Source organism: Euprymna scolopes, chromosome 25, assembly GCF_053919585.1.
Source record: "Euprymna scolopes isolate OS-2025 chromosome 25, ASM5391958v1, whole genome shotgun sequence".
NCBI classification, from domain to species: Eukaryota; Metazoa; Mollusca; class Cephalopoda; order Sepiida; family Sepiolidae; genus Euprymna; species Euprymna scolopes.
This window is the reverse complement of record NC_136506.1, coordinates 61,566,685-61,579,554: the sequence shown is the minus strand read 5'-3', so window position 1 is coordinate 61,579,554 and position 12,870 is coordinate 61,566,685. Positions and strand designations below refer to the sequence as shown.

General features: G+C 29.0%; 1 protein-coding gene across 15 annotated transcripts in view; it reads left to right on the top strand.

The window, feature by feature from the left end:
• LOC145247387 (trafficking kinesin-binding protein 1-like) overlaps positions 1–12,870 on the top strand; it is a 297,237-nt gene that overhangs the window by 274,930 nt on the left and 9,437 nt on the right. For 14 of the 15 annotated variants that reach the window (XM_080109082.1, XM_080109079.1, XM_080109080.1 and 11 more), the window contains one exon: positions 11,597–11,732. In XM_080109082.1, coding sequence (XP_079965208.1) covers positions 11,597–11,732 — 136 coding nt within the window. Of the gene's footprint in view, positions 1–1,483; positions 1,515–11,596; positions 11,733–12,870 lie in introns of those variants that run through there. The other variant, XM_080109090.1, reaches the window with a different exon arrangement.

Genomic DNA, 12,870 nt, shown 5'->3' with positions numbered 1-12,870 from the left:
TCTCTTCCCTTTCTCTCTCTTCCTTCTTGTCTTAGCTCTCTCTGTCCCTCTCTCTCTCTTGTAGTTATCTTTTGAGTCTTTCTATTCTTATACAACTTGATGCCTAAGTGATATCAATTGATATTACATAGTTTCTCATTGCTTGTCTGAAAAATATTTAAAAATCCAAACAAGAATTTTTATTCTTTATTTTATCTTTGGATTCAGTTACTGATCATATTTTATTTATGAATGATATAAATCTGAACCGGAAGAATAAATAACATACGAAATTAATTTGAATGAATACAATTCTAAGCTCCTTTCATTTTACATAGAACTGGTCATGTATAAATGCAACACCCTACTTATAAAGGCAGAGAAAGGGAATCAGTTTAGCATGACACAGAAATGCATGTATTTTCAAATTGCCAGAGTTTTAGAATCAATTTTTCTTTATGTTGAGAGTGTTAATTTAATCAAAATATGAAAAACTATTTTAACACAAAATGATTAAAAAAAATAGAAATCTGTTAGAATAACAAAAATGTTGTTTTCACTCTATTATATCGAATTAGTACTTTTTTCACATTTTCCAAGGAATGAAAAGTATAGTTATTTGAAAAATTGTCAGAATATCAGTAAATTATTTATCTTTTTTTTTTTTTTTGGTCTTTTTATCTTTAAATTCTGACATTAAAGATAAGAGATTAATGTTCAAAAATAATTTTTATCTATTCAAGCATAAAGACAAATTAGTGAATTTGCATATTGATTCGAAATAAAAAAAATTAAAAAAAAAATTTTGTGCTTTTAATTTTTCAAAGGATAAAAGTTGTATTTTTGTAAGCAATAAATATAAATTTTATTTGTAATAATCATAAAAAAAAAATTTAATGAACATCTTATTCTGAAATCAATTCAGTCATTTTTATATTTGGGAAGACATTGTACATTTGAATGCTATAGTTTCATTGGCTTTTGGCTTGAAGCAAAGTATAGTATCTATTAAACTTCATTTTTTTTTTTTGTCCTTAGTGAATGAAACAAAACTCAGACAATCTTTTTTTCTGTTCTAATTTAGAGTTCTCCTTGTTGAGGAGATGGATTTTCCCCACTTTAAAACTGACTTTGTGTCTAACTCTGTCCTCATAGGGAGGCAAGTAAATAGGGATATTAGATTTAATGTCATACTAAAAATGTTCCTTTTATCTGTATGATGATTATCATGCTACATTTATACATGGTCTTGTGAAACATTATGCAAAATATATAATTGATACTCATTTAAATAGATGATAGTTATAGGACTAGTAATGATAAAGGCATTTCTTTTTATAAAGATGAAACATATCACAGAAGACAGATTACCTTTTAATGTAGATGGATTTTGTTTCTTTTTTACTTTGGTTTATGGTAACATAAATTCTTTTGTCCCAATTGTATAATTCTCATTTTGTTCCTTTTAATTTTGTTTTCTTAATTGGTTTGAATTGATTGACAGATGGAAACTAAGAAACATTTTTTCACCCAAGGCAGGTTTTGTATTTTACTTACATATAAATAGTATTCCACTTGTCTGTTTTCTAAAAGCATTAAGAACAGAATCCGTTTACTATGCATGGCTTGTGTTGTTTTTGCCCAGATTCTAAATTAGATATCAGTCCCTCCTTTCTTGCTTGTGTGATATCCTCATTTAGATTTATTTTGATTAGTTATCACATGATAATAAAGAACTACATTCAGTTCTAGGCTTGTAATTGATATCCAAAGAAGTAATATTTCTGCAGAATTTGTGTTCATGAATTATTCTTAGGTTATCAGCCAAATGAGTTTGAAATCTGCAGGAATAATCTTCTACCTATGCAGATTATCACGATTCTTTAAAGATATTTTTCTAGAAAGCATGACCTCTTCCCATCCAATTAAAAATTGTTTTATCCCTCATTTTAATGAGATTTAAGCCATTATGTTAAAATTTAAAACATTTAACTAAAAAATTAAAATAATTAAGTTCTGCAAAATTTTGAATTTAATCAAATATAAAATATTTTCAATATAAAATTTTCCAAAATTGAATTTTCCATTCAAATCAATTTTACAATAATTATAATTTTTACACATAGATTTGCTTCATGCTTACAAACCAAAAAATAAATATGCCTTAAAATATGAGAAACATTGATGCAATTTAATATAATTGTATTCTTCTTTGCATGTCTTTGAAGCACAAGGGCATACAACAGTTTCTTACTTTTTTATGCAATCCTTTGCATTTTTGTGTTGTACTCTACAAGACCTTTCAAGCTGCACTGATTGGACAGTAAAGGATAGACAAAGCAATGTTGCATCATATGGTCCTTCTCTCCACATTTGCAGATGGTTGGGTTGATTTTGTTATCCCATCTAGCCTTAACGTTTGATCACCTCATTCTCAGGTGGTTGAGTGCTTTCCACTAACCCTGGGTACTTCTGAGCCAGGAGGGAGAGTCTTGGAGGAAAAATTCCTGTCAGTAGGAGGGGGGGGTGCGTTCACTAGCCCTCTGGTCCATAGCTGTAGTCTGGTCTCTTCCTGAGATGTTAGAGGTTCAGCATGGCTGAGGGAATTTCTCTTTAACTTCAGTTATTGATTTATTAGTTCACATCTACGAAAGAGATTGTGTTCATCATTGTCTCCACTCTGCTTGCAACTTCCCATCTCATATGCATATAATTTCATTGATTGAATACAAGAGTAATGTTTGTGTATATGTGGAGTAGAGATGGGAGACTACTAAACAGGATACAATTCAGTTATCTGCTCAAAATCATACAAAATGTTAGCATTCTTATTCTATTAAAAAAAAAAAAACTCTTTCTTCATGACCATATACTTACTTAGAAAATAGTATTGAGTTAAAATGTAAGAATGGAGGATTATTTTTACTCCCCATATGCAATTGTATTACTTCATAAATATGTAAGAAAAAAATCTCTATAAAATTAACCAGTCCAATGTTTTGTTTGTGTGTGCTATTGAGAATAGATGGTGTAAAGAATAAATAGAGAAAGTAACATAATCTTCAGACTGTTAGAAACATTTTTCTTAGAAAATAAATTTATATAAAATAGTTTTACTTATAATACAATTTTGTGAAAATCTCTAATTTCATTTTAATTTTCTCTATTGAAAATGTTTTAGGATTGAAAACGATGATTATCAATCAAAATACCAGAAAATTAGGGTGGAGAAATCAGAATTAGCAAACCTACAGGCAAATATTTATGAAATCAGACTTTTATAATTATGTATGGCCACATAGCCTATAATTATCTCTTGAACACTGGTTCAACCTAATTATACTCAACTAGTAACGATAATAAGAGTATAATGTAAACTATAGTTTAAATAAGTCTCGTGATTGTAGTGTATATTTTTAAAATATATGATAATTTTCCTATGGGACCGGATTTTAAATAACTCATTAAGGTAGAGTTTTAAAGAAATAAACCATAAATTCGTTGTTTGTGTTGAATATTTTAGCTATATTGGTTACAATGATTAATAGCATTTAACTTCTCTTGCTTTTTTGTGCCTGCGTGTGTGCCTTTTATTTTAACATATTAACTCTTCCATAGCTTCTTAGTTTATTTTAATACAGTAAATCATAATATAAAGACTTTTAAAAATATATATAAATTTTTTCATGTTTACCATTTAGCTGTGTTCAGTAAAAGTCAATCAAAATTTTAAAGTTTCAGAATTTTTTAGATGAGGTTTGATAAGTTGTATTATTTAAACTATTATTCCCATCTTGGTTGGTATACTCATAATATTTTAGCCAAAGTAATCTCTGATCTTTTCCAAGTGCATCTTTTCGAACTTAGGAACTCAGGAATCTATATAGAATTTCAAACAGAACCCTTTATTTAATCCACAGGGGTAAATTGTTCTCGTTTTGTCAACCACAACTGAATTAATTTTTACTATTTTTATTTGAACATATGATCTCTAAATGATGTTTTTTCTGGAGATTGCAGGTTCAGTCCTTAATAAGTAAGGATTGAACCTGTGACTGATAACAACTAATAATAAATAGCATTTTTACATATTTGACAGAATGAGAACAATCTACTCCTCGGGATTAAAAAAAGGTTTGGTTTAAAATTCTGAGTTCAAGTTTGAAAATATTCATCTGTTGGCGGTTCAAGCAGGCAAAATCCTGTGAAAATAACCAATATATGAGGATAGTAGTTCAAATAATACAAAATTTTAAAAGTACTTCAATCTAGGATTTGTTTGGATTTTTTTCTTTTTAGAAAGAAAAAAATTGCTCATGGTGGTTTTCTTACTGTGTTTTTTTGTAAAAAATTTTATGGGAAATTTTTAAAGGAAATCAAAAGCAAAGATTTTATTTGCAAAACAAAGCAAAAAAAAAGAACTTATTTGAAACGGTAAGATTACACAATTAATGCCAAAAAGGCATGTTTTGGTAAAAATTGTTTAAAATAATATATATTTGATATGTCAGCAATATTACTTACTAGCAGTTCAACCCGGCTTGCTCGGGCCCTATGTACTGTTCATAACTTACCCTACGTATGAATACACTTTATGTAAGATTTATAATGTTTGGACCAAAAACTGTCTGAGCAATTTTGTAGAGACCGCAGAGGTAAATTGTTTTTTAGCTTAAACCCCAATTTTGACCCCTTAATGTTTATTATTTTGGTCTCAACTCTTTTGACCTTTTGTCAGCCAAATTTTCGTCCCAAAACTGATTAAAATGCTTGCCACATGTCTGAATACCCATCTATATATATATAAAAGCGAAAATGTATGTATGTGTGTATGTATGTACGCTTTTCCTCGATGTCCACAAAAGGCTTCTTTCAAAGAAGCGCTTGCTCGGTTCACAACTTCTTAAAACTTTTTATATCATCTATAAATTGTAATATCTCAGAGTTATCCACAGAGCTCGCCTGTCTATTTAATTTTATTGACTTTCAAACGTTAATTATTCCACATTTCCCGCATCGGCACGCGTTACATTCGGTTTTCGGTATAAAAAAAAGCAAAACTTGACTTTAATCACAGGCTGAAAGCCAGTTGTCTCAAGAGAGCTAAGTACCGTTTGTTCAATGTCGATTTCGTCATATCAGACTGTAGCTTTCATTTTGCTCCTCCTAATAAACAGGGAGCGGTATTTTAAAAACAAACAAACCGATTTATTCAAAACTGTCCCGCACAAAATCATAACTGCTGAATACCTATCGCCGTCACGTCAATCAAAAACGCGCACCTGTTTTTTTTTAAACACTTTACTATTTTCCAACTGCGTGTCGTGAAGGCTTCTTTTTTTTTTCACGGGCACCTGTTTTTTTTCACATACCACGAAAAACACCCGGGCAACGCCGGGTACCCTTCGCTAGTTATGTATAAATTTCAAATGTTTAGACCCAAAATTGGCTGAGTAGTTTGCTAGACACCACAAAGGTCAAATCTTTTGAACTTTGACCCCTTGGCAGCTCAAATTTTTTACCCAAACTGATTAAAAAGCTTGCCCTATCTCTGAATACACTTTATGTAAAATTTTAAATGGTTAGACCAGAAATTGGCTGAGGAATTCGATAGAGACTGCAGAGGTTAAATTTTTTAACTTTCACCCCAATTTCAACCCCTTACCTTTTATTTTTGGGACTCGAATCAAATCAAAAAGTTTGATCCATGTCCAAGTAACCTATATCTAACATTTCAAGTGTTTAGACCCAAAATTGGCAGAGGAGTTTGGTAGAGTTTTCAAAGGGCAAATCATTGAACTTTGACTCCTTGACAGCCAAATTTCTGGCCGAAAACTGATTGAGATTTTCCCAAATCTTACTACTCCTTGTGTCAAATCTCGAATCTCTAGACTGAAAATTGACAATTATTTGGTAGGGAAATGTACACAGACACACACACACATTTTCACTTTTATACATAGATTTGGAAATCACTATAATTGTTTTTATCTTTAAAAATATTCAAATGAAGATAATTTTACTCACAAGATAATGTTTACATTTTAATGTTCATTTTTTTATATAAAATTTTTCTGTCTTTTACTAGAAAGACAAAATTGTTTTTATTATCATAACTTATCAACATAAGTATTAAAAAATATTAGAATGTCTGATGTGTTTATGAATAAACTGAAATGTATTCTGGTTGATTTAATTTTGTAAAAAAAATTTTAATATTTTTAAAATTTCTTTTTATTTTACATTATTGCATTTTTTATGACAATAAATATTTGCTTAATCTATATATCTATTACTGTTGGGACGATTATTTGGAATCCGGAATCAGAAAAATCGGAGTATTTGAGTATTGGAAAAATTTGTACCAATTTTCCAATGCAAAAACGATTCTTTTGAGTTGTTTATTTGATTTTGTTTAAAGTTAAATATTCTATTGCTGGTAATAATGATAAAATAGTAAATATTTATTGATTTTAAACCAGCAATGAAGCTAAAATCGATAGATCATCCCCCCACAAGTATATTTTTACATTTAGGAAAATATTTGCCATTTTACATGTGTGATTTTACGGTAATCAGAGAAAAAAATATAACTATATAGTTAAATATTTAGAGATTTATAAAGAATCGGAATCTAGGAAAAATATTGGAATCGTCCCATCACTAAAATCTATAAAAGTGAAATTGTCTGTGTGTGTACATTTCCCTACCAAACTACTTTGTCAATTTTCAGTCTACAGACTCGATATTTGACATAAGTGGTATTGAGATTTAGGAAAATCTTTTTAATTGATTTTCAGCCATAAATTTGGCTGTCAAGGGGGTCAAAGTTCAATGATTTGACCTTTGAAAACTCTACCAAACTCCTCCACCAATTTTGGGTCTAAACACTTGAAATTTTAGATGTAGGTTTCTTGGACATGGATCAAACTTTTTGATTTGATTTAAGCCCAAAACAAATGTTAAGGGGTCAAAATTGGGGTCAAGGTCAAAAAAAGAAAAGTTTGACCTCTGTGGTCTCTACCAAATTACTCGGCCAATGTTTGGTCTAAACATTTGAAATTTTACATAAAGTGTATTCAGACATAGGGCAAGCTTTTTAATTATTTTTTGGCAGAAAATTTGGCTGTCAAAGTTCAAAAGATTTGACCTTTGCAGTCTAAACATTTGAAATTTTACATAAAGGATATTCAGACATGCAGCAAGCTTTTTAATCAATTTTGGGGTGAAAGTTTGGCTGCCAAGAGGTCACAGTTGAAAGAGTTGACATTTGCAGACTCTACGAAACTCCTCAACCAATTTTGGGTCTATAGACTTGAAATTTTAGATGTAGGTTACCTGGACATGAGTCAAACTTTTTAATAAATATATATGCATATACACATACATTTTTAATAAATATATATGCATATACACATAAAGTTATGAACAGTATATAGGGCCCGAGCAAAGCCGGTCTGAACTGCTAGTAGTAAATTTTAAAAAATTGAATGTATTCATCAAAATTACGTTTACATAAAAAATACAGACAGACGAAAAGTGATCATAGAATTTTATTAATAAAAAGATTAAACTATTAATTAGAGCAATTGTGTTTGGATAATAGCAATTTCAATTAAATTGAATGAAACCTCCAAAAGTTTATAAATATTATTAAAACGAAAAACTTGAAACAGTTTTTTATTGGTTCATATGGACAGCGTTTTAGTCAAGGTGACCTTCAGTTTATTGTATGTTAAGTGATGTGAGCCAAATTTATAAATAAAAATAAAATAAATAGATCAACTATAGTCGAGGGAAACATGAAGGTTGTTTTTTTTTTTTTTTGTTGGCTGCTACACAAAGATGTAGGAGAGGACACCATTCCTTTTCTTGATTTACTCCACCTTATAATGTAATGCTGAGTGTTTAGCAAGGAGGCATTTTTTACTCAACTAAGGATTGAACTTTAGTCTCCTGATTCATTAGCAAACACTCTAACCATTATACCAAATTTAAAGATAAGTAGGAGAGGCGGACAATTTAATTCTTTCAAAAAAAAAAAAAAAAATTTTTTTTTCCACTTATCTATTTATCTACAAAAGTGAGAATGTGTGAGCATACTTCTTCACCTAGGGTATTTAGACGTGTGAAAAACTTTTTGATCTGTTTTCATCCGGAAAAAAGGGCTGCTAAAGGGCAAAAAAAAAAAATAATAAATTGGTACTTGGGGGGGGGGTCATCGGATTTTTATCTGTTTAACTATTTCATGACCGCGCATGCGCACTCATAAAACATAACAGCTTCTTTATGTTGAGAATAAGTAGATTTAAACACTTTTTAAAGACCGTGGCAAACTAATGATTATTGTACTTACTGTTTGGTTTCGATCTCAGCTCAAGTATTTTTTTTTAAATTTTACTTACAAGAAGTGAACTGTTTAGAAAAAATGTAATACTCATATGCACATGTCTCAATTTCTTTCTGCTTTTTTTTTTTTTTTTTACTTCATTTTTGTTTTGTTTTTTAAGGAATTTAATGTTATGCTTAATACCTATGGTATTTCTGTTTATAGTAAATAAGAAATCTGTATTAATTAAAATATAATATTTATGCATATTTTACAACTGGGCAATGCTGGGCGGCTTGCTAGTTCATAAATAAAATTATTCATGAAATTTAGGTTATACCACTCAACATATTATACAATGGAAAGGTTTTTTGGGGGTTTTTTTTTACTAAAGCGTTGATTATATGAGCCAATAATGAACTTTCAACCATTGAATTTTGTTTTTTATAATATTTATTTTTAAAAAATGTAAGTCTTATGGAAACTCTGTAAAGTTTGGTGAAAGGAATGGCATATTTGTATTCTCTTATTTGATTGGAATTCTAGTTATAGAATGTTTTATGTTGTTGTTGTTTAGTCATCCCTTCTCCTATCTTTCTCTTTACATTGTAGAATGAAGTCTCTCAACTGTACAATTCTTGCATTATCTCCCTTTATCCTTGAATATTTTTGTACTTTCAAACTAACTCATTACCTCATTAAGTTTATACACAACTTTTTATTAATTTGACTGATTCCTTTAGAGGTCTTAAAAATAAGTAACTAAAAAGCTTTATTTTTTATTTTAGACATTACTTTTAATATTTAGGGATTGCGATTAATATATTTTAGTATCTGAATTATATTAACAGTTGAATGGCATGAGTTTAGCATGATATTGTATCTGACAATACTCAAAGGCCACACCGTGCCAAAAATAGCCATATATATTTTCAAATTGAATTGGGTCTAGCATAACATTCTCTTAAATCAGTGTATATATATTTTTGGAATACTTGTTCCAGTACAGGTAAACTAATAGCTTTGCACTACTTCATGTCTCCCTAAAAATATTAAAATATTAAAAAATTAAAATATAATATTAGTAAACCTTACATTTAGAATCCTTATTCCAATTTTGATTAAAATCCATTACACGATTTTGATTCTATAAAATGTCTAAAATTTAAGGATCTTAAGTTAAAATTGAAAATTCAGTAATTTTGCTTAATTGGTATCTAATGACTACAGATAAAATTTAATGCCAATCTAAAATATTTGAATTTCAGATCAGAGGCTATGTTCATATTATGCTTTCCAAAAATCCTTTAAAATACTCCAATAAAACTGAAATTTGATATTTATATTTAGTATCTATTGTTAAAATTTCACAAAAACTAAATTTTCCATGAAAGGTTTGCCCCATTGCATAAAACTAAGTATAGTCCACATTATGCCCGCTGCAGTGTTTCATAATTCATAATTGGTTAATTAGTCTAAGAGTAAATCCTATATATATAAGCATATACACATACCTAACTTTATATAGAGATTTACTATTTCAATTTGATAAAATCAATTTAATAAAAATGTGAATAACTATTTTTAAATAAAATTATTAAAGAGAAATGTTTCAGAATAAAAAGTAATCGTTTTCATTATTTGATTTTTTTTTCTCAAATTTAATTTTATAAAAAAAATTAATTCAGTAGATCTATACTTTTAATACATTACCTCTAGAAATAAATTTATCGATCTAAAACGAAATATGTGTAGTTTTTTACTTGTTAAATAAATTTACAAGTATAATTTTCATATAATTTACAATCTTCAACTTACTGTTCTCATCTTCAGTATCATTTTCACAGTGTTTCGATCGATGTAACCTTCGACCTTCTTCAGGTGTATTTTGTCAAACTCTGGAATCTGTATGAGATTTCGAATAGAACCTTTACTTATTTCATGAGGGTAGTGTTCTCACATTCCCGCCATAACTCTATAGAAGTAATTCACAATTGTATTTTTTCACCTACACTGAGGATTGAACCTTCAACTTTCAGGAGAATATTACTTTTACAGTTGAGGTTTTCCAAGTACTCTAACCACTACGCTACAGGCCCTTGCAGTCCTTAAGAACCCATGGTGCAGTGGTTATAGAAAAGGCTGACAGAAAGATTCCCGAGTTCGACAAGCTACACCTGAAGGTCAAACGTTATGTCGACTGAAATGTTGTGAAAATGACACTCAAGATGAGAATAGTAGTCGAAAGAATCCAAATAATACAAATAACCAATCCTCATCTAAAAAATTCACAAACATATTTCATATACTCTGACTGTTACTTTCCATGGAATAATGGGACCTTTTAAAATAAATATAAGTATTTGTACAATATATATTCAATCTTCAAAACAGGCGTTAAATTTGAAAATATGTTTTGTTTCTGTTATTAAAAAGATGTTTGATTTGATTGATGTCAGATATGGCGTCATGCTAAACTCATTCCTTTCAGTTGTCAGCATAATTAGCATGTTGAAAATGCATTTTGTCTTGGGAATTAAAAGGAGAATAGTTAAGTCATGAGCACCTCTCCATTGACTACACTCGGTCTTCAATGAAATCTTTTGATGTTCCAAACATGAGCTTTTTTAAAATTTCATAGTTGAAAAAGATTAGAATATTACGGCAATAAAAGCAAATGTTTTCATTAATTTTTAAATTGAAATCTATTATTCATATTTTGTCAAAAGATGAATTGTGGTTTTTCTGTTGGTTAAAACCTTAAATAATTGGAATATTCCGTTGCTCAAACAGTTATAAACTTTTTTTTTATAAAATAAAAATTAAATACATTTGACATTTTTGACTTTTGGTTCATTTGTCTATTTATGACAAAAGTGCTGTAGTCTGACACAATTTAAAATTCAAGATAGCATAAAAGTGTTTTCTCCAGGTGGTGCAATTAGCAGAGCGAGTTTTTAATTTCCTTCAATTTGAATTAACCCGGAACTAAATGCCAACAAGCAGATTCTTTCAGAATAGATCTGTTTTATGTTTGGTAGAATAACGTATTAAAAGTTTTATGTTTGGTAGAATAACATATTAAAAGTTTTATGTTGGGTAGAATAACATATTAAAAGTTCCCAAGTTGTTGTCTTGTGCTTATTCAACATAGCAAACAAATCCTTTCACCATCCATGAAAATAGAATAATCTGTGAAGATTAAAGATAAATATAACTGTGTTTAAAATGAGTTTTCATAAACTGTTTTCATTTATTGAATGCATATTTCTTATTCTCACATTGCAGATGAATACCAATCGTGCCCAAGCAAAAGATTCCCTGAGAGTTCCACAATTTACACTTACACTGACTCCACTGTGATGCATCCATCAGATCAACAGTACAGCCAAGTTAAACAGCCCTCAGCACAATCAAAATCTATGTAAGTGCATTCATCAGCAGTAGTTTGCTCATTTTCTCCCCTTTTTTATGATTTTGTTTTACATATATATTTACAAGAAAAATAACCGTCCCAAGATGGATGAAATTAGTTTCTTGAACAGAACGGTTTTGCACCACTTACAGTTTGTCTTCCACAGATGAAAATCAATATATAATGATGTTAAACCTAATTGTTCCAATTTTTATCAAAATCCATTGCATAATATTTATTCTACAAGCTTGTCTAAAATTTAAAGCTTAAGAGGTCTTAAGAAATTTAATTCAGGGAATCTTGTTTAATTGATGTGTAATGACTAATGCAAATCTGAAATATTTTAATTTTCACATGGGAGGTTCTGTATACCTCATAAAAGACCATTAAAATACTTCAAAGAAATTGAAATTTGAAAAAATTTGACAAAAATCTGAGGTATCTGAATTTTGCATAAAACTAAATATATCCTACATTACAACCTCTTATGACTAGTAATTGTGTTTCAAAATTCATAGTAATTAGTTTAGTAGTGAATCTTGCACATACAAATATATAAGCATACCTCAGTTTATATAAAGATTTCTGCTATTTATTTTGAGCATGACTTTTGTTAGTTTTTTTTTTTTTTTTTTGCTGTATTTTTGTTTTTTACTCTTGAAAACTGCTTTTTCTTTTTCTTTTTCTTTTGTAGCAGGTCAAATTAAAGTTTTGTTAATGATTTCTCTGATTATTGGACAAAAATTACTTGTAAGAAGTTTATAATTCAACAACAGTTATCATAAAAGGATTCTTTAAAAATTAACATTTTAAAACGTTTGTATTAATCAAGAAGGTTTTTTTTTATGATTTATAAAATAAATGAAGCTCTGTGATCAATACTTATGAATTTTCTCTAGTAAGAGATAAATAAAACTTTATTTTTATTGTTTACTAGATTGCCTACTGTCATGCAATCATTTTTATTTTTCTCTTTTCTTGAGACCTTTCTATCTGGTATCATTTCAATAGACACAGTTCAATAGTAAAATCCTGGTCAGATCTTAGAACATTTTCTTCTGAGTGTCAAGTGACTCCTGCTAAATATTCTGCCATAATAAAGATGAATATTCTCTTTTTTATGTTTCAGAATTTTTAAGATAAAGAT